Consider the following 22,593-nt stretch of genomic DNA (forward strand, 5'->3'; position numbering starts at 1 on the left):
CACCTGGGCGTTGGAGTACCTGCGCTGGAGTCGCAGTACGATCTGCTGGTCTACGGGTAATTCCCCCCCCCCCCCCTGGCGTCGTGGTTTCTTATCGTGTTGGGACTTGGCTCCGAACTTCATCATCCACTTGAGCTATCGAAGAAACCCCGGGAAGGACCAAACCCCAACATTTGGTCCTTCGAACCGGATCGAAGGACGGTGGGACCAGGTTGGAAGGCTTTGGATTGACGCCATTAGTAGCCAGCACCAACGCCAACATTCAACAATGGGTGAGCGCCAAAATCTATCCGCGAAATGCACTTTCGCCGCCATCGCACTTGCTGCACAAAGGACACCAAAGGATATGGCCTGAACAAAGCGCCATGGACAATGGCCTCGGAAATGGCCACCGGAACACACCAAGACTACTCAGCATCGGACAGCATGCAACCCAACGGTACCTCGGGCTGGACCGAGGTGGACACGGTCAACTTAGGAAGGATTGGTCGGCCGTATGGAACCCTCGACATCACCCGGTGTCGCAATCAACATCCTCGCGTGCTGAACTCCTATTCATCACCCCCGGACGAGGCAATCAATCAACGGTTTGGGAATCATCGAGTGGAATTCGGTTCATCCCAGGACTCGGACTGTACACTGGCAGGAGGGATCACCTGTTTCCTCAGGTAAATATTAATAGTTCAGTGTATATGTCTTGCCGGAGTGTTCATCAACAACCACCTAACACAAATTCCAAAATTCTCGATGAAAAATACAATTACACCCTGGACTGGAGGAACACGCACAAGTACGCACGGGTACTGCGTGCACGCACAACGGTTTGCTCGTCTACACACATGCGAGCACATCCCATTCATTACCATCTACGGACGACACGGTGTCGCGGGCAGTGCACGGCTGCACTGAGGTTTTTAAATTCACCAACATCGGTAGAGCTGGTGGCCCACGGATGCGCCATCTGCTAACCACCCACGCTGGACGTGTTTCGCAACGGGTCGAACACACGGGTTTCGAGGAGCGACCACGGGGTTGCACACCAACTGGACTCGGTGTCGGATCGAGTACCGAGAGCGGATCACCACCAAGAGCATCGCGCGACTACATCTCCCCAGCGAGACATCTTCACGGTTCATGGGAACCTGGTACTCTGGATCGGTTCTGGACATTGGACAAGGTTCATCGCGGGAAATCCTGTTTTTCCAGGTAAATATAATGAACTTGTATATGTCCGCCGAAGTAATCGCTATGCTCGCCACTAACACACCCACAACCAATTTCTTCTGGCATGGAAATCAACCACAACTATCGAGCGCGGAAAACACTTCTGCTTTCACTATGGTCATCGAGCTATCCGTTAGCACCAGCTATCGAACACACTCGGACGGTTCGTTTGCTACCACACGCGAGCAGAAGCACAAGGAGGTTTTCCAAACACCACCCACTGGTGATCACGGGATCGACCAGACACAACCACCCACTTTGGTAGCTGTCTACGCATACAACGAAAGACGACACCTCACGGAGTTGCTACCAACAGCAGGACGAATTGGAAACGCGTCGGCTCGGTATTGGTTTCGAGTTTTTGCCAACTTCGGACCCGAGTGAGCACATGGGCTGTGTTCATTAGGCTATCTTGGAGGTCGCTACCAACCCAACTGGAAGTCAGCTGTCAACATTGAGCTCACCACGTGACACCTCGGGACAGCTCGGCTTGGACGACAACCAGCACTGTGAAGAGGAGGCGCACACATTGGTTTTCCTAGGTAAACACAAATTGAATAGTTTATGTCCGCCGAAGCCGGACTTCGGATACCGCACAATTTCAATTGGATTTATCCTCTTTCACACGCTTGTTGTACTACACACATTCGGATTGCGGTTTCAACATCCTTCGGAGTGACGTCACTGGGACGTTACTGGGTCAACGCGGTGGCTGGTGATCGCTGATTTACAACCACGTCTGCGGCAAGGACACCTGGACGTCTCATGGAGGTTTCACACGAGCAAGTTTTGGAGAACGTCGGAGGACGACGTGAACTATCCTCGGGTCATGGAAGTGAATGCTGCTAGGGCACATTCTGGGACGTCGCCAACCCATCGGCTTGGGTCCACACCATGGTCTCTTGCTGAGACACCACCACACCGCAGCGCTACTCTGGGCAGGGTCCGGAGGTTGGAGCGCAGCGTAGTTGAGTCGTGACGTCATCGAGTCATTAATCACGATCGGCGAATGGTCGCCACGTGTCATCGGGACAAATCCAATCAAGCGTGACGTCACGGGCGAAGAAGGACTCTCATCCTCGACCAGCAGTCATGGTTGCACTGCGTGGTCATGGTTACACGGCGCTAGGGTCTCGGTGTAGCGCCTCCCACTCATCCCACGTGTAGTCCAACGGGGCACCGCACGTGCACAGAAAGTTTCGGTTAAATCTGGATTGCCGGAACAAGGACGTTCATTCCCAGCAGTCATGGACGAACTGCGAATCCACGGAACAGGGTTTCGTATCCCGGACATGTAGAGTACGGACTCTCCACCCAACCCCCACCCACGCGCAGTCGGACGCACTGCACCACCCAAAGGTAATCGGTCGTCGCCTGGTTAGGCACAGCCGAACAGGACAAACCACTTCACGGAATCGGGACTCCAGGTTTCAACCCATCATCGGGACGGTGTGATTGCCAGGAGCGCAGCACACTGCGAAGGATCGTACCAACGTACACCACTGGAAGGATCGGCAAGGGACCGCCGAACCACTACCACTACACTCGGGTACTACTACACTATCACGGGTTGTAAAACGGCAGGGGAGCTGGCCGCGGACGATTTCAGCTCTAATCAACTCTTTCCCATCGTGATCTCCTGGTACGGAGACACACAACCAAGCGTACGGTGGCAGGCTCAGGTGTGCTTGCCAGGTGTTTCAAGGATGCATCTTACATGCATGGAGGGAACAGGCCACAGGATGTGACTGTTCAACCAAGGATTTGGATTTCGTTTGGACTGTCTGCGGAGACTGTTCAACCAACACACTCCCACCCAAGGGCACTAGGAAAGTGCAAATAATGACGGCAGGGTCGTCGTTATGGAATCCGGAGGTCAACCCGTCACCATCGGATCGGTGACAAAAGCGTGCTGCACAGGGCAGCGAACAACGCTATCCAAGGATTGATTAGTCGGTGCACTAGTCATCCACAAGGGAGGTTCGCGGACGGCGTGTCTTGGAACGGCATGCCTCGGATCTCAACCTACTGGGGCAGGGCTCCATAGGTATCCCGGTACGAAGCCACGGGACGTCACCAGCACGTCATGCTTCGAGCCACACCCACATCCCACCCACACACTGGAGCAAGGGCTCCTCGGAAACGGAATCCAATGGTCGAGCATAAGCACGTCGTGGGACGTCATGCTTCACCACCCACACCGGAGCGCGGGCTCCATTGGAAGGAAACATCAACCTGGTGCACGGTACGCATCAAACCCAAGGAAGGAACAACCCAAGGAGGTCAACGGGAATCGAAGGACAACCGGAATAGGGTACCATCAGGAATCGGTCAGGAGATGATGTACCACACGGACGTGGACATCAACCTAGGAAATTGCAACACACAATTTGTACACACTTACACCTACACTGAGGAGGAAATTTAGTTTTGTTCAGAAATTGGGTAATTTCAGGGCAGGGGAGAATGTTCGGGAGTAAGGTCTCCCAGAGCTACATCCCTGGATGTTTTGAACTTTGGTCATTTGCGTTTTCTATCTATCCACTCTTCCCGCAATACCACTGCACTGATTTGAATACGCTGGACTGGCCAGCAGATATGATCTTCTTCTTTGGTCGTGGTCAGTGGTAATGCACAAGAGATAAGCCGATAAGAGAGAACGATCTCTCTCTTCGACCGGCTGGAAGGGAACTGGGCCAAGTAGGGAGTAATTATAGAAGGCAATTTAAGTAGTCCTAGAACCTAGGGACGGTACGGGTCGGACACCCGTCCGTCGTGACGCGTTGTATATATTTGTACATATTTGACGACAATAAATGTTATTCGTTTAACTGTGGTTTAATCGGAACGCGAGTGTGGTGTTTTATTTGTAATCCGGATGGTGCTCTTGGATCACCTGGGCGTTGGAGTACCTGCGCTGGAGTCGCAGTACGATCTGCTGGTCTACGGGTAATTCCCCCCCCCCCCCCTGGCGTCGTGGTTTCTTATCGTGTTGGGACTTGGCTCCGAACTTCATCATCCACTTGAGCTATCGAAGAAACCCCGGGAAGGACCAAACCCCAACAAATGTGTATTTGATTTGAATTCTTGAGTTTTGATCGTATACATTTTTTTGGGAACATTTTTTTAAGTGATGTTTTTTATTTTATTTTTTGTAGATTTTCATAATTTTCATCGATATTAATTTTTACCCTCTAGTTTTTTAGGAAACGTAAAATACAATGTTTATGGCCTAATTGTTTTGGAATGGTCAACATCCGAAATGTTTGCTTAGTGAGAATTGAGAATAATCATTTTTTTTGCTCTAATCTAATCCAATGGAACATAAGAGAAGTCATTCTTAAGAAAACTCCAGGGAAAAACTTGTGGTTGGATTACGCCTCAAATTTCGATTTAGTTTTTTTATTTACAAAACAAGCTAATTATAGAAAACTACAATGTAAAAAGCATTTCAATTTTACACTTCTTGAACAATAATAATTGCTGTAATTTGAAAGGGTTACTATTTCAATAAAAATCGTGTGATCAACAGTTCTCACAACAATATTGCTCATCATCTAATTTTTTTTATTATGTGGGTAATTCTCTACCAACTCACACGAAATCGGGAAAAGTTGCCCCGACCCCTCTTCGATTTGCGTGAAACTTTGTCCTAAGGGGTAACTTTTGTCCCTGATCACGAATTCGAGGTCCGTTTTTTGATATCTCGTGACGGAGGGGCGGTACGACCCCTTCCATTTTTGAACATGCGAAAAAAGAGGTGTTTTTCAATAATTTGCAGCCTGAAACGGTGATGAGATAGAAATTTGGTGTCAAAGGGACTTTTATGTAAAATTAGACGCCCGATTTGATGGCGTACTCAGAATTCCGAAAAAACGTATTTTTCATCGAAAAAAACACTAAAAAAGTTTTAAAAATTCTCCCATTTTCCGTTACTCGACTGTAAAAAATTTTGGAACATGTCATTTTATGGGAAATTTAATGTACTTTTCGAATCTACATTGTCCCAGAAGGGTCATTTTTTCATTTAGAACAAAATTTTTTATTTTAAAATTTCGTGTTTTTTCTAACTTTGCAGGGTTATTTTTTAGAGTGTAACAATGTTCTACAAAGTTGTAGAGCAGACAATTACAAAAATTTTGATATATAGACATAAGGGGTTTGCTTATAAACATCACAAGTTATCGCGATTTTACGAAAAAAAGTTTTGAAAAAGTTACTTTTTGCGTTTCTCTTTGTTTCGTCGTCCGTGTCTGTCGCGGGTGACCATGAACGGCCATGATCGATGACGACCAACTTTTTTAAAACTTTTTTTCGTAAAATCGTGATAACTTGTGATGTTTATAAGCAAACCCCTTATGTATATATATCAAAAATTTTGTAATTGTCTGCTCTACAACTTTGTAGAACATTGTTACACTCTAAAAAATAACCCTGCAAAGTTAGAAAAAACACGAAATTTTAAAATGAAAAATTTTGTTCTAAATGAAAAAATGACCCTTCTGGGACAATGTAGATTCGAAAAGTACATTAAATTTCCCATAAAATGACATGTTCCAAAATTTTTTACAGTCGAGTAACGGAAAATGGGAGAATTTTTAAAACTTTTTTAGTGTTTTTTTCGATGAAAAATACGTTTTTTCGGAATTCTGAGTACGCCATCAAATCGGGCGTCTAATTTTACATAAAAGTCCCTTTGACACCAAATTTCTATCTCATCACCGTTTCAGGCTGCAAATTATTGAAAAACACCTCTTTTTTCGCATGTTCAAAAATGGAAGGGGTCGTACCGCCCCTCCGTCACGAGATATCAAAAAACGGACCTCGGATTCGTGATCAGGGACAAAAGTTACCCCTTAGGACAAAGTTTCACGCAAATCGAAGAGGGGTCGGGGCAACTGCTGTGTGAGTTGGCGGAGAATTACCCATGTATAAAAGATATTTTTTGAATATGATTGAGCTAAAAATCTTGAAAATTACTAAAAAGATTGTTTGAACAGGTAAACATTTTGGCCACGCGTCGCCTCTGCTAAGACATGTGTTCTAATGAATCTGTATTCTGCAATGTTCATTTTTTTAAATCTTGTTTCAATAACACTTTTAATTACCACACTTTTTTTATCTGTTCTAAGTGAAAATATATTTATAATAAGAATTCCAAGATACGAACTCATTTTCAGTGAGAAAATCACGACACGAGGAAAATCACAAGGATAGTAAAATATACCTATCAATTAACGTTTTCGTGATAAAAGTTAATATTGCACTTGCACCACATTGTAAAATATGTAAATATTTACATCGGTTAATCGAGCTGTCAAATCGCAACATGGAGTTAATCTTTCTGTGCAGTTGCTGTGAAGCTCTCCAAGGCTTTTTAAAAAGTTTAACTCCATGTTGCACGCACACACTCTCACTTTTAATTTCTCGATAGGTTTTGTGTCAGAAAAATCATGTAATTTGGGGTAAAACCACTCCGAAACATAATAATCATCCATCAAATAATTGAACCTTTTCATTTTTTTACAGTGTAACTACATATTATGGCACACGTAACAGATCTTCAAATGTCACTATCAAAAAGCTAAAAAAAAACATTTGTTTAAAAGGTCCTATAAACATATGTAAGACAATAGCTAGGACCCATAAAAAACTCTTGATTTCTGGAAGCAAAAATATTTTTTTTGTGAAAATGAAAAGTTATACGAATTTTATAGAAACAAAATTACAACTTGTCATTGCTGCGAAAATATAGTTTGTACTCAACTAGGACTATGCTGATACACCTTATGTCAGTCCGGGTTTAGGTTGCCAGATAAATTTGAGAATGCCAGATTTTTCAAGTCGGCGCCGTCTTGCTAACTTGTCGCACGTGCATTTTGGGCCAAATTGAGTTAAGAACGCCATTTTGTGCCTCACCTTTTGATCTTCACAGATCCCCACAATTCAATTTCAATCCTGAGATAATTTATAAAAAAATGATGTAAGTGCGACAACTGGCCAAAGGGATTTAGGTCAGAACGCGTTTGACACACGTACGTGCTCGACTATCGAAAACAATTTTAATCATAACTCGGGACTACGGTAACCAACTTCAATCAATCGTCGGGACAATGGTCAGCCAAACAACACGTGTTTGTTATTGTTTACATTGCGTGCTCAAGTTTTTGTTTATTCAAGGTCAAACATTAAAACGCGTTTTTCTCGGAACGTCGAAATGGCGGGTGCGATAAAAGGGTGTAATATCAATATCGATTTTCCAGCACAGCACTTTTTCAGTTCCTTTTGGGGTCCTAAACAACTCCCCAAAGTTTGGGAACGATCGGTTAAGTCCTCACTTAGCGCAAAGCGATTCAATTTTCTATGGGAATTTGTATGGGAAAATTCTTTTTTTTTTATTTTGATATTTATAAAATCCACGTTTCACGCTGTACTAAAACCGGATTCATATTCGGATGCTCTAAAAGGTGCTTTACAACTTTCCTAAAGAGAGTATGGTGCTAGCTTGCCCCCGCAAGAAGATACAGCGTCCTCAAAACTCGTCTAAAACGAGATTTGTCTGCTTCGGTAGAGTCGCTGATCGGCAGTTGGACAAACAATCGAAAGATTGTCAGTTCGAATCTCGGGATGGGAGCGAGCCTAAATGTAAAAAGTGGTTTTGATTGCCTAACCATTTCAAGCCTTCGGACACCTAGTTTCGAGTAGGAATCTTGCAATAGAGACCGACAAGGCCATGCTGTTGAGCGCAAAAGATCATACCACCGACAACGGTAGCATACCGCCGACCACTATCTTATCTCTTCTGCAAGGTCACCACTTCATTATTTACGTGAATCGGCAAAAGTGAAAACGTGATAATATGCGAACGACCGTTCTTTCGTTTCGTGCGTATCGCCAAGAATTGGGTATTAGTATTACCTTCATTACATCAACACACAAAGCAAGAGAAAACAGTCGCTACACGAAATTCGGGTTGAATTCGACCCAAGTGGCACACATTAGCCCCGCTCCGTCCGCTTTTACCTTCACATCATCAAATTATCCACGCCCATATTATCGAACAAAACCACACGGCCCGTGATTCAATCAAACCATCAGGGAAGCCCGCAACACCACAAAGGCATTTGCAGGGTTGTTACGGAAAAGTCGAGAAAAAATCCGCGCCAGATCCGCGCCGACCCCAAAACCCAATCCGCGCGAAATCCGCGCCATATAAAAAAAATCGCGAAAAACATAGAAGAGAGTAACATAATGAATGAAATTTTAAACGCAAAAAGAATAATACAGAAGGCATTTGGATCAGTACCGTTCATCAGTTGTGGATTCCTGTACCAAATGGAACCTTTTTCGCCATTTCTGAAACAATATGAGAATTTTTTACAACCCTTTAAATATTATTGCTTTAAAAACAAATTGAGGAAAAAAAATTTGAATTCGAAAATTTAAAAAATTTAAAACCATAAAATAAATTACCAAATTATAAAATCTAGGGATTTAGTACTTGATAATTCTCGCCAACACTTTACTCTGGAAAATCGAAACACGAAATTTCTATTATTTTCTTCGCTAAATTTCTCTGAACTAAAATAAGACTCCGAAAATGATCCGAACTAAGAAAATGGCAAAAAAAAACAATAATTTAAAAATTGAATTATTGAATAATTTAATAATTGAATAACTGAATAATTGAATAATTTAATAATTAAATAATTGAATAACTGAATAATTGAAAAATTTAATAATTAAATAATTTAACAATTTAATAATTTAATAATTTAATAATTTAATAATTTAATAATTTAATAATTTAATAATTTAATAATTTAATAATTTAATAATTTAATAATTTAATAATTTAATAATTTAATAATTTAATAATTTAACAATTAAATAATTTAATAATTTAATAATTTAATAATTTAATAATTTCATAATTTAATAATCTAATAATTTAATAATTTAATGATTTAATAATTTAATAATTTAATAATTTAATAATTTAATAATTTAATAATTTAATAATTTAATAATTTAATAATTTAATAATTTAATAATTTAATAATTTAATAATTTAATAATTTAATAATTTAATAATTTAAAAAAATCGCTTTCAGACGAAGATTTTAGCAGATTTCTAAGTGGATTTCATCATGTTGTGATAATTGGGAGTAGAATTAATTCTACCTGCATCAGAGTGGCAACAGAATTTTTATTTTTTCAATAAACCAAAAATTTTAAAATTTAAATTTTTATTTTGAAAAAACATTGAAAATCGAAAATGTTTCATAGCTTCAAATTTTGATTATTCGGATTTTGTTATTTTGATTTTAATAAAATTGGTATTTATTTGAATTGTTAAGCAGATGTTTTAAAAATAATGAGTTGTAATGTTATGTTAAATTTCTATAACAAATCTCAATACATTAAAAAAAATCGCTCCTTGAAGATTATTTAAAAGTTTCGTATTAGGAAAAAAAAATCAATAATTTTAAGAAGAAAATATTCTTCAATAATTACTTCTTAGAAATTGATGTTTTCGCACTCAACGAAAAAGATTGAATTTATTTAATTCCTAGTAATGTAATTTGAAAGAAATTCTATCGTTCTCAATTATTTTGTTTATCAAAATTGCTATCCGCGCGAAATCCGCGCCTGAGCAAAATTATCCAGCAAATCCGCGCCAGATCCGCGCGATACGCGCCATCCGCGCGATCCGCGCCATCCGTAACAACCCTGCATTTGAGAAAGAAAGAAGGAGGGGAAAAAATCGACTTTTGCATCATCAGCCTTGGCCGACCTTGCCGGGCCAATTTGGTCCACACGCGCTCGGGCAGGTTTCAGCCGTGGCCAATTCGCGTAGTACGCGCACGGTGAATCTTGCGTTCGGTCCAAGAAGCTCTAGCTAGGCTAGGACTACAGAGAAAGAGAGCTGGAGGTGGAGAACGCAATAAACACTTGCATTGTTACGTCGGTCTTCCACAGCCCTGCGATATCGGCCCATCTATCGATTAAAAATGGGTCCTAAATGTAATTACCTTGCTTTTTCGCAGCACTACCGGCTCGTGGCCAAGTCTGTCTGTCTGGTGGGCCTCCCCTCCTTTCTAGGCCATGATGTTACACGACTCTCTCCATAGAGCTAAAGCTAGACATAGTAAAAAGAAAGCTTAGGCCTTCGCTGGTCAGCTGTAGAAACTATTACTGGACGTTCATGGTAGGGTAAGGGCACCTATTCTACGCCAACGTATCAGTACGGCGGAGTATCAAAGTGCCCAAAAACCAAAGACAGCTTCCCTCCCCCTTAATACCCAACAGCCCAACCAGCAGCAGCACTCTCGTTATGTAGCAAGCTCAGCGTTGTAGCTGTTGTTGTTGTTGACGGTTATGAGGCTAGTCAATCGATTTTGCAGTCCTGTTTCCGTAACCAACCGCCCACGCCACGACCAACAACACATCATCTGTGTGGCACACCAGTGAGCGAGCTGGCATCGGCAGTGGAGTGTCGTTTGTCGAGGGTGAACTTCAAACCGTACTGGGAAGTACTGTTACCTTCAGGAGGCACTAACTGACTGACTGGCTGGCTGACTGATAATTCAGGGATTGGGGTTGGCTTTGGGTTGGCCTCAATGGCATGAGTTTATCGATTTGCATTTGATTGTGCATGAATTCTTTATTGACGCTTGTCATTGTTTACCTTCTTTAGTTATCAACTCATCCAATGTAATCAACAGTTTTTTATTGGACAAAATAAAATCTGAATTTGTTTGTTATGATGGCAAAATGTCCATTCAGACCATATAAAATTAGAAATAAATAAAAACCTGGAAATATGGAAAACTCTGTCAAGAGACATCGATAAACCGAGCAGAAATAACATGATAATTGTTATTGGGATTGAACACAACAGCAAAATGTACTGGATAGAATAAGCTTTGATATTGTAAAACAAATTAATCACATAACCCCCAAGAAAAGTGATTGGAAGACGGGAAGTGTTGATGCTCCACTATTTTTAAGGGGATAAGGGAAAATCTCTGCGGTATCCACAAATATGTTTCGCTTGGAGTTGGACGATTTTTGGAAAGGTATACGGTTTAGGATACGTACTAAGCAAGCGTTGCGATCTATGACACATTATGTTAAGGGTTATTTGCAAAGCAAGGATTTTAAAGAGTGAATATTTATTGGGGTGATAAGGTATGTTTGTTCTCTTTGATATCAGCACTTTTTCAAGTTTATTGATATTGATTTGTTGTACAAAAGTCGAATCAAACCTTTACAATTCGCTCTCGGTCAGCAATCGCGTCAATTAAACTGAAATGCACACCACGTCCAAACAAGCACAAAGCGCAAACAACTCGTTCAGAGGTACGAACAAGGTACCTCTTTCACTATCAAACTACACTACTATAGTTCAAGGTCACAACGGGTGGGACCAACTGAGCACACTTTAACACAGTCAGCAAAGTTGTCCCACGCACACAGCCAAACTAACCGAACGATGCCTGGGATAATTTTCGAGTCAATGACTTGTCAAATCTAACTTGTTTGGCCGGGTCCCGGTTTTGGCTTGTGCTCTCTACCTCGTTTCTCATCTCTCTCTCTCTCTATCCGGGTGTACCGTTGTCCGCCAGTCGGGTTTTTACGATTCTAGAACAGCTATTTACGATGCTGCTGTGGCCTCTGCTGGTGCAGCAAGTGCGTGTAATCACACTATGCTACGAGCCAACAACAGCTGAGCTGATCTCAGCGTACGAGGATAGTTTCTAGTTTTATAATTGGCTTAGTTTTGCACACTAAAAGAATGACGCGAAAAGTTTACCAACCTGCAGTTCGGCACGGTCGACGTCCCACTGCGAGCGCTCCAGCTCGAATCTGGCCCACTCGTGCTGGATAAAGTGCAGAATGCCCGGAATCGAGTACTGGGTCGGCGACGTCTTGTTGTTCTGGTCATCCTGGCCGACGATGGTGCCCCCGCTGCTGCCACCGGTGCCGCCTCCGCCCAACCCACCGGGCTTGTTGTTCATACCACCACCGGAGTTGTTGTTCATACCGCCGAGGCCACCCTGGACACCACTGCCGGCGCCGATTCCGCCCAACTGGCCACCACCACCACCATTCTGATGGTTCAGCGCACTATTTTCATCCATTCTATCTTCGATTCTATTAATTCTCATGACATGTCCACCATTGAACGTGACAGGACAGAAAGAGAATCCCGGAACGAAACTAAAGTGTCGAACGACAACTCGCGGAAAGTATTCTCTGCGATTCTTCTAGCAAGTGCCTGCACGCCACTTAAAACTGGACACTATTTTGTATTACTTCTGCACGATAAAAGGGAGAACAATAAATAAATTTGCTTGCTTGCTACACTACACATTGTGAATTTGGAATTGACGATAAACTGCTTGGTTTATATATATATAAAAAAAAATAATAATAAATAAATAAAAATAAAAAAATAAATAAAATAAAATAAAATCGATTGATAACACATTAAAATGCGATATTTTGTACTGTATCTCCATATGATCAACTCAAAAAGTTGTTTTTTTCTAAATTCTACAAAAGTTTTAAGCAAAGACGAAGACATTACGAAATTTCCCCAGAATTTTGCCTTTCTCATCCTACTGAGGCTACAAAATCACTCGAAAGTTAATATTATGAAGTTTAGAAAAGTACTTCAAAAGTTATGCTAAAAAACGATTTTCGCTAAAGTTCAGAACTAGATTTTTTTTTGAAAAGGTCCTATAAACCAAATTTTCATTTTTTTTGCTTTTTGGGTGTTTTTGAATACCCCTGACTCAAGGCGGTTCTAAAAACACCCAAAAAGCAAAAATTTAAAATTTGGTTTATAGGACCTTTTCAAAAAAAAAAACTCCAGAGAAGATAGTACAAAGGATATTGCGCGTATTCCCGAAAAAGACACGCGGCAAATCAGCCTCGAAAAACGCGCCGCACTTTCGGCAAATGCCATACTGTGCGTTTTGTTTTTGTTGATCTTTTTCTTTGAATCGCATGGCATTGTTGCCGTGTATGAATTTTATTGCACCAAAAGTGCAGAAAATCGCTGGCAACAAACATAACAAAATAGGCGGACCTTTCAGTGTTCTATAAACTTGACTCATTATTCATACCATCAGATTGAGTAGTCAGATCTTCATATTTCAGGGCACTTATGTGCTTACAACTTAAGATAGGGTAGTCAAATCTTCAATTCAATTCGTGCTCGTTGGAAAGGTCTTTTGATTACCTATCCAAAGATAGGTCGCATAATATATCTGGACAACGTTTTCATCAAAATATCAGAGATCCGGCTTCCTAAAAGTTTATAAGGGACCATCCATAAACCACGTGGACACTTGGGGGGGGGGGGGGATTGGCGATTGTCCACGATCCATACAAAAAAGATTTTTTTTGTATGGACAATTGTCCACGAAAGGGGGGGGGGGGGTAACAGATTCCCAAAAAAGTGTCCAACTGTCCACGTGGTTTATGGATGGTCCCTAAATAACACTTAATTGCTTACAACTTTTGATAGGGTTGTCTGATATTTAATGTTTTGGTTGCGTTGGAAAGTTCTTTCAAATACCTTTCTGAAAAAACACCCTTTTCACAAACTTCTAAACCTTAGTCATAATTAAGGCTACCAACTGTACGGATTTTTTCCTTACCATACGGATTTTCGAACCTCTTCGCGGATTTTTAACAGGCCGGAATTTTTGTAGGGAATTTTACGCATAATACGGATTTGTACGGAATTTTAACATCTTTTTAATCATTGAATTGCTTTTTTGATTTGGTCGAAGCTTTTGTTTACTACAAATTTTTATTTTTCTGTGAGTTTGATTTAAAAAGGGAGAGTTTTCCGGGGTTTCCTCAATTCCAACTTGATTATCAATAATTCTAGAGTTTTGAACTATTGTCTTTCATATGTTGATAGGACCTTTAAAAAAACTCTAGAATTGTTCTTTTAGAAATTCCTTACTAAATATATTTATCTATTTCCAAAGGTTTTCTAAAACTTGTGAAAACACTTGAACATTTGAATTAACAAATCTAGAGTTTTTTTTAAAGGTCCTATAAACTGTTGTGTTTAACATGGTATAGGACCTTTTCAATAAAAATAACTCTGGAAGTGTTCGTGAAAACACTAAGAACGATATTATTCGTAAAAGCAAACATGGCATTTTGTAAACTTTAAAACGTTTAACAAAAAAAATTTGAAGAACATAATGATTTGATTCAAATCACGGTTTATGTTATGAATACTTTTAAACGTGAATACTTTTAAAAGTCATAAGCACTCTGATAGCATTTAGTGAAGTTTGTTAGCTGTAAAAACGACACAGTTTTATATTTTTAATTCTCAAATTTATTAAATTAAATTTATCCAAATAATTCATTGACAGTTTTTGTTACACCATGGTGTCATATCGGCAAAGTGTACGGATTTTTGCTCAGCAAGAGTTGGTAGCCTTAGTCATAATCGTTTTTTTTAGCATAACTTTTGAAGTACTTAACTGAACTACATAATTTTTGATAGCGACTTTTGAGACCCCAAGACGGATCGAATGAGACCAAAAAGAACAAAATCGGTTCAGCATATGTCGAGATAATCGAGTGACATTTGAGCAATTCCAGCTCAAATCAGGAATTTTTCTGGTACTTTTATACCCGACCCTCTCCAATTTCAATGAAACTTTGTAGACATGTTATCCTATGCTTATATAATCCATTTTTGTGTACATGGAGCCAATAGTACTCGAAAATAACATTTGAGAACGGCGTAAGGTATTTAAATATTTTTGTACTTTGCAATTTAAAAATTATTGTACCTCGAAGCCGTTGGAACGTATCAAAAAGTGGTCGAAGACAAACTTGTAGGAAATTGGACGGGCTTTCTGAAAAAAATACACTGAAACAAAAATACACGCCACTTCTATGAGATTTTTCAGTTTTTAACTTTAAAAGTTAAATTTGATGGTGTTGTCACGATTTTTTTCGCTCAAAATTTTTGAGGAAACAGCCTAAAATGTTACAAAAAGACTCACGAAAAATGCAAGATGGTATGTCTCTCCTAAAAAAAAAATACAAAAATCATTTACTACAACAGTTTTTTTTTTAAAGAGGTCTAAACGTCAAAATTTATCAGAATCGATAGTGGGAATCGATTCCCCAGACAATTTTACATAAAAGTCTCCATATTGACCATTGCCCTAAGTCCATACCTTGGGAAGATACAGCGGCTTTAAAAATAAAAATGTTGAAAAAATAGGGTTTTTGGCAATTTCTATATGACAGACTTGGTTTTTCTGTCTTGTAAATATTTTTACCGGAAAGCTCGTCCCATTTCCCATAAGTTTGCAATTGACAGTTTTTCAAATATTTAAATACCTTACGCCCTTCTCAAATGTTATTTTCGGGTACTATTGGCTCCATATACGTAAAAATGGCTTATATTGGCCTAGGATAACATGTCTACAAAGTTTCATTGAAATTGGAGAGGGTCGGGTATAAAAGTACCAGAAAAATTCCTGATTTGAGCTGGAATTGCTCATTTTTTATCATCATCCCACCACACACACAGACATTTGCTCAGAATGTGATTCTGAGTCGATAGGTATACGTGAGAAGTTTATTTTTCGAGTGATTTTATTGCCTTTCCTCAGTAAGGTGAGGAAGGCAAAAACTCTAGAAATGAACTTTTTACAGAAAGCTCGTAGACCCACCTTTATGTATATACCTATCGACTCAGAATCGAAAACTGAACTAATCTGGAGTTTCTTTTGAAAAGGTCCAATAAACCAAATTTACAGTTTTTGCTTTTTGGCTGTTTTTTAATACCCCTGACTCAAGGCGGTTTCAAAAACAACCAAAATCCAGAAATGTTCGTCCGTCTGTGTGACACTGTGTTATCAATAATATCACTAAGTTTTCTCAGCACTGGCTGAACCGAATTTAATCAAACCAGTCGTATTTGACTTGGTTTAGAGTTCCAAAGTTATGAATAAAAATGTGTTTTCGCATATATTCGGATGTTAGAGAAGCAACCGATTATCGTGGCAGATTAGGTTATGTTTATACATCGTTAGATAGGTAATTGTAATACCTTTCAAACAAAACTAGACTTTTGAAGATCTGGCAAGCCAGGCTTGACCACTTACGTGATATTTATATACGTTTTTGAAGCCGGATCTTACTTATCAATCTTTCGACGTATCTTTGTATAGGTTAAAAATATTAAAGATCTGGCAACCCTGTCTCAAGTTATTATCCGGATATTGTGGTTTCAATTTGTTCCGTTCTAAAAAAAAATGGTACGGGTTTCGCTTTGTCGATGGTTTGAAACCCATCTGGCGAGAAAAAAGGGGTAAGTGGCGGTGGAGAGGGGAGTTCGGCTGCTACGGGAATTGATCTATTCAAGTTCCAAACCTCCCCAAAACCCATCCCATCCGATCTCTCGGACGATCTGTTGGCGACTGAGTCGGAGCGTTAAAGGACTCTGTAGTTGTACACAGAGAAGAGCTTCGAATGCTACTTTCGATTCGGTCACATGCTCTCAGGCAAAATTCGAGTTGAAGATTGGGCGATATGATCGGTAACGATCTCTAGATGGGTCAAAAATAAACGAGGCTTCCCCTCAATCTCGCTCAACTCCACGTCCTCGTGTGGCGTGGCATGGACCTCACCAATCTGCCTGAAATTTTTAGGGGTTGTTTGTAGGTGCATATAAAAATAGCATCTAGTCCAAATATGAGCTCTCTAAGTCAACGGGAAGTGGGCCGCAAATCGGCGCACAAAGTTGCATGGCACAAAACGTCAAAAATCTTAAAATTCTGTAACTTAAATACATTTTTGCAATTCTGTCGTGAAACTACTTACTTTTCCTGTCATTCTTGAACGACGAAACAGCCTACTTTTCTCTACCAAAAATAACAGAATCGAATAGTACCCCGTTTCAAAACAAATGCTGAAAAGTTCTACTTTTCAGCACTGAAATGGATGCTGAAAAGTTGAACATTTCAGCACTTGTTAGGAAAAGTAATACTTTTCAACATTTTTTTGATTTAAACGATTCATTGACTAAATACATGGACATTTGACCTATAATTCTGTTCAATGAGTGTTTTTTTCGGAATTGCAAAAAATGTTGTATGGAACTCGTTGCAAAACTAGATTTTTTCATCACTCGTCGTATTTATCCAACTCGGTGAACCTCGTTGGATAAATGTACGACTCGTGCTGAAAAAATCTTCTTTTTGCAACTTGTTGCATAAACTACTATTAAATTTCAAAATGCATCAAAAGGACTTGACAAAATGCGAGGTGAAGCATCCCAATTGGTTTAATCTATAGGAAAATTAAAACCTTTTAATATTAGTGCTGAAAAGTAGAACTTTTCAACACTTGTATCGAAAGTTAAATTTTTCAATATTTTTTGTTTTGATCGATGAATTTACTTAACACATGGAAGATTGACATAAAATTTCTTTCAAAAAGCGTTTTTCAGGATTGCCAAAAATGTTGTCAGCAACTTGTTGCAAAACATGATATTTTCAGCACTCGTCGTATTTATCCAACTCGGTAAACCTCGTTGGAGCCCAATTTAGATGTTTTACCACTCACTATGTTACATTCTTATTTTTTTTTGATATTGCCTAAGTTACAGCCTTTTAAAATTTAGACGTTTTTGAACCATAATTTTTATGTCCCGATTTGCCCCACCTCACTTCACTTCCCGTTGACCTAGTGCTCATGTTTGGGCCTGATGCTAGTTTCATATGTATAAACAACCCCTGGAAATTTCAGGCAGATTAGTGAGGTCCATACGACGTCTCATACAAAGGGGTATGCCCTGTTCGTGGACTCGCTCTTTAAATCAACCAATTTTTGCCAAATGCATTGTTAATTTTTTATTTTCTTGGGAACGGTTTTATTTTTTTAATTTCATAGCATAGCAATTCAGATTGTGCCATGACGAAGACGAAATCAATAGTAATTTACATCTTTTAAAACTTCGGGGAAGCCGCCAATCGTATTTTGCAGGTTTCTAAATATTTGTGATTCAAAGCTGTCTAACTTTGACAAAGTATGAAAAAAAAAAATCCCCCCTTTCTTTCCACGGGACGTGCGGTCAAAACGGGGAGCCTGTCGACGACGTCGTGGCCCTGCCTAGCTGCTCGCTGGCAACATTGCCCCCATTCACTGTGTGTAGTAGTGCAAGCAAGCAAGCAAGCAAGGAAGCAAAGGCATGAAAGAAACTGTCTTCTTCGCCACTTTTCCCGTCTCGTTCCCAACCACTCTCGGGCGAGGGGAGACTGGTTCTACACTGGCACCACTCTCTGGAAGCAAGTGGAGGAGACGACGGAACCGTTTGACATTTGACGGGACGGGTCTCTTTCTTTTCCCGATGGATTTGGGGATCACACTTTGGAGCTAATTTTTGGGTGTGTATTTTCACGGGATTTTGGGGTGGTTCCGCTTGGAGCACAGATTTCAGCACGTCTTCATGGAATTTTTACGGCACGGTTACACAATGATGTGGTTCCTTTCTTCTTGGATCGGACCCTGGGTTCGGTCCGGATTTTCCTTCCAACAATCACACTCGCACGGACATTTTTCCGCTGTGCCTGCGTCAATTTTCGATCTTCTGCTGCTGGGGACCCCATTTCGAGGGGCCGTCACCGCCGACGTCGTCAGAAATCTTCACACATCGCGACGGGGACTAAGAAGAACATCACTCCCAGCACGGGGGGAACAAAAAAGAAACTTTCTCGCGGAAGTCTTTCTGTGAACGAAAAACGAACGGACTTTTCGCTGCTTATTGCATTGCACATACACACACACACGATCACACGTACGCACGCACATACACACACTCGTCACACAGACAGTCGAACGCACACCCAACAACGGGGCCTACTACGTCGAGAGAGAGAGAGACACCTCCAACACGACTCTACTGCAGCAGCAGCAGCCATTCAAGGAACCCTTGAAAAGCAGGAAAATTTCGCACAGCAAACTACCGTCGATTCCCGTCGGCGCTGTGGCCCACTTCCGGCCCTCCTGCCAGCACTCGCAAACGCGCACCGAACGTATAAAGTCACGGCTAAACGCACTCGGACCGACCAAGAATTATTTTACCCTTTGCCTTGTCTGGAGCGGATCGAACGAACGGACGACGGACCTTTTTTCACGAATGATTTTTCTGTCTTTCAACATGGCCGACCTGGCGAGCGAAATGACAGCTGGCGTTACGGGCGAAATACCGTAATTGATTCACAGTTATTTTTTGGGTTAAAATGTAAATAAGTACGTAACGTGTCATACACGTTTATTCGAAACAATTCAAGGGGAAAGACAAACCAAAACCTACAAATTGCTTTCGAAAGATTGCAAAAATGTTGCGTCGTTTCAGAGATATACAAATATCGACAAATTAGAAAAACGTAACGCATCGCGTAAAAAGAGGTTTCACTGTATATCGAGATTAATTTGAGATAATACCCATAGGGTTAAAGTTTACATGGGAATTACTATGGGAAATTCGCAATTCGCAATTTTCAGTGTAAGAACGGGCCTTGACCGATCTTATGCACTAGGTTCCCGACTAACACGCACTGCCCTTACACCTACATCTCACCCTTGCTCTGAGTCAGTACGAGCAACACGCTAGAACACGCTTTGAGTGTTCGTGCCAGGCATGCACACCTTCTTTTCCGGTTACGCATTTTAACTCGGCCGGGGGTGGTACATTACGTAGGGTTTGATCTGGGTGCTGAAAAGACAGAATGCGTAACGTGATTTCCGAATGATCCTTACTGCTCCTCACTAATACAACTGCACTACAGCTGTAAACATAAACAAATTAGAAGGCTTTGTTCAAGCTCAAGCGTGACATATTTTTTGCTGCTGAAGTGACTCGTTTTGAAACATTTTGGATCTAATGATATTTAAGTTTTCGCTGAAAACTTAAGTTCTTCGTGCTTTTTTGTTCGTAGACTAAACGATGGGCGGTTAGAAGAGTCCTTCTTTGTTTTCAACGTGATGAAATATTGCGTCAGAAGTGGGGGAATTTTGTGAATCAGAAGAGCAACCGGATGGAAGTTATGAGATGATGTATCTTTGAAGCGCAGTGATAATACAGGAGTAAGATTACTCAATGTTATTTGGCAGGTTCCATTCACAGTTACTGATAATTCATCGTAAACAATTCGTAAACATAGGTTTTGAGTGAGACATAGCGCTTATGGAAATATTAGCGACGAATTATGGCAATCTCGATTTCGTCTCTTTTCTTAAGACTGACTCAAAAGCTCGACGCCCTCGACTTTTTTATTCCTGACAAAATAAATTTTAGATCGATTACAATACTTGCCACTTCTTGGCATCATTTTTCAAACAGTAAATTGGTTCCGCTTTGACAGTTCTAAAATGAGGCCGCTTTGCGGACAACTATTCTGCACCCAGGGTTTGATGTAAGTACCTATAAGCGCCTAACCATTTATAGTGTGCTTATCAACTTTCATTAAAGCAAAAACTGTTTTATTTTTAGTTGGAAATCAAAAACTAGTTGTTATTTACTGTGTATTGTTTTCTCCTTAAGTATTTCCTAGTGTTGAGTCGTGTTTATATGTTGCTATTTCTTTTGTCGCGGTGTTTTGTTACAATTTTTGGTCCTAAGCATGTTATAAAAGTTTACCAAAAGTACAATATTAATATTTGTGTTAGTTATTTGATCATTCCAAAAATGGAGTAAGGGCTCAAACCTCACTTGTTAGAAGAAAAGGGTGAAGATTGAAAACAATAGACAGTAAAAGAGAATTTATTTTATAAAAATCAAGTATCAATAGTAAGAGGATGATGAGCGTATTTTGAAGAATAAAAATGAGAAGCTAGATGTATTAGATGTAAAATTAGACAATAGTTAATAAATAGAGATACAAAACAAGCTTAGATTATAGTAATGATAATTTATAGGACAGATAAAGAATTATTCAAATAAATAAATTCGCAATAAAATCAAAAAAGATTAGGCAAATGATAAATAGACTTGATATTACTAGTACATTAAGGAAAAGTATATTTTTAAGGAAAAAAAAAAAAAAAAAACAAGGTTTGTTACAGCAGTATCAATTGATAGAAAAGAGTGGAAAAGCTTTGGGAGATAAGAGAATCAAAAGTTAGTAAAAAATGTTGGATATTAAATAGAAGAATTGGGAATCAGACGGGCAAAATAAAAGAGAAGAGAAACCCCGTTGTGCGATGTTTCAGGTACATCCACAGCAGTTGACTCAACATACTGCGAATCAAAACAATACCGTCTACAATCACAAATTACTTCCCTTTCCCACATTGTCGCGCCCCTTTCTTTTAGCCGTCTCGACTCTGACCCGCGGTGGTCAAAGGTTTACGAGTCGTTTCCACAGGCCACCAGCTAGGTCATCATGAAAACCAAGCCAACGTGGAGGTAAGAAAATAGGACACTCGCAAGGAACCAGAGCTATACTGATCTGATCAAGATAATTCGGATGATTTAACAGAACTACGGATGTAGTTAGTTACGCTCCTTCCAGGATGTTCCTTACGTGGACGTCAACCGAAGAGCACGCAACAAGGTCAGTGCCATTGCATGCTCTTAGGTATCAATCCTTGGCCTGCTAGTACATAGAGTGGGAAAGCGTTGAGAAATAAGAGAATCAATGAAAGTAAAATCGAAAACAAATGGACGATAATAAACATAAGGCGTGTTAGAGAATCAGTGGTAGATAAAAACGGAAAGAAGAGAAACCCCGTTCTGCGATGTTCAGATACATCCACAGCAGTTGACTCAACATACTGCGAATCAAAACAATACCGTCTACAATCACAAATTACTTCCCTTTCCCACATTGACGCGCCCCCTTCTTCTAGCCGTCTCTACTCTGACCCTCGCTGGTCAAAGGTTTACGAGTCGTTTCCACAGGCCACCAGCTAGGTTACACCTTGTCATCATGATGACTAAACCAAGCCAACGTGGAGGTAAGAAAATAGGACACTTGCAAGGAACCAGAGCCATGCTGTTTTGTCCAAACAGCACTACGGATGTAGTTGGGCTCCTTCTGGGATGTTCCTCGCCTGGGTGTTGTCAACCGACGAGTATCATCAGTAGGCTTAGTGATTTTTCACGCTAAAAAAATTGCAAATTTCACGGGGACCTTAATTTTAAAACACCAAATTTCACGGAAATTTCGCGGAACGTGAAAAATGTTAAAATAACTATCAAAATCTTATGTTAAACATACAGAAACTACTTTTTTGCTTAATTATACATTGTTTTCAATAAACATAAAAATTCTTAACGTTCAACGTGGCACTAAAAAAACT

The 22,593-nt window shown here is 40.2% G+C and overlaps 1 protein-coding gene across 6 annotated transcripts in view; it reads right to left on the reverse strand.

The window, feature by feature from the left end:
* LOC120430942 (striatin-3) overlaps positions 1-19,501 on the reverse strand; it is a 50,798-nt gene extending 31,297 nt beyond the window's left edge. For 2 of the 6 annotated variants that reach the window (XM_052708969.1, XM_052708964.1), the window contains exons 1-2: positions 19,254-19,439; positions 12,048-12,548 (exon numbers count right to left, since the gene is read on the reverse strand). In XM_052708969.1, coding sequence (XP_052564929.1) covers positions 12,048-12,398 — 351 coding nt within the window. In that variant the 5' untranslated portion in view covers positions 12,399-12,548; positions 19,254-19,439. Of the gene's footprint in view, positions 1-12,047; positions 12,549-18,842; positions 19,149-19,243 lie in introns of those variants that run through there. The other 4 variants (XM_052708966.1, XM_052708965.1, XM_052708968.1 and 1 more) reach the window with 4 other exon arrangements.
* Positions 19,502-22,593: the final 3,092 nt, after the last annotated feature.

This window comes from Culex pipiens, chromosome 2 (assembly GCF_016801865.2).
Source record: "Culex pipiens pallens isolate TS chromosome 2, TS_CPP_V2, whole genome shotgun sequence".
NCBI classification, from domain to species: Eukaryota; Metazoa; Arthropoda; class Insecta; order Diptera; family Culicidae; genus Culex; species Culex pipiens.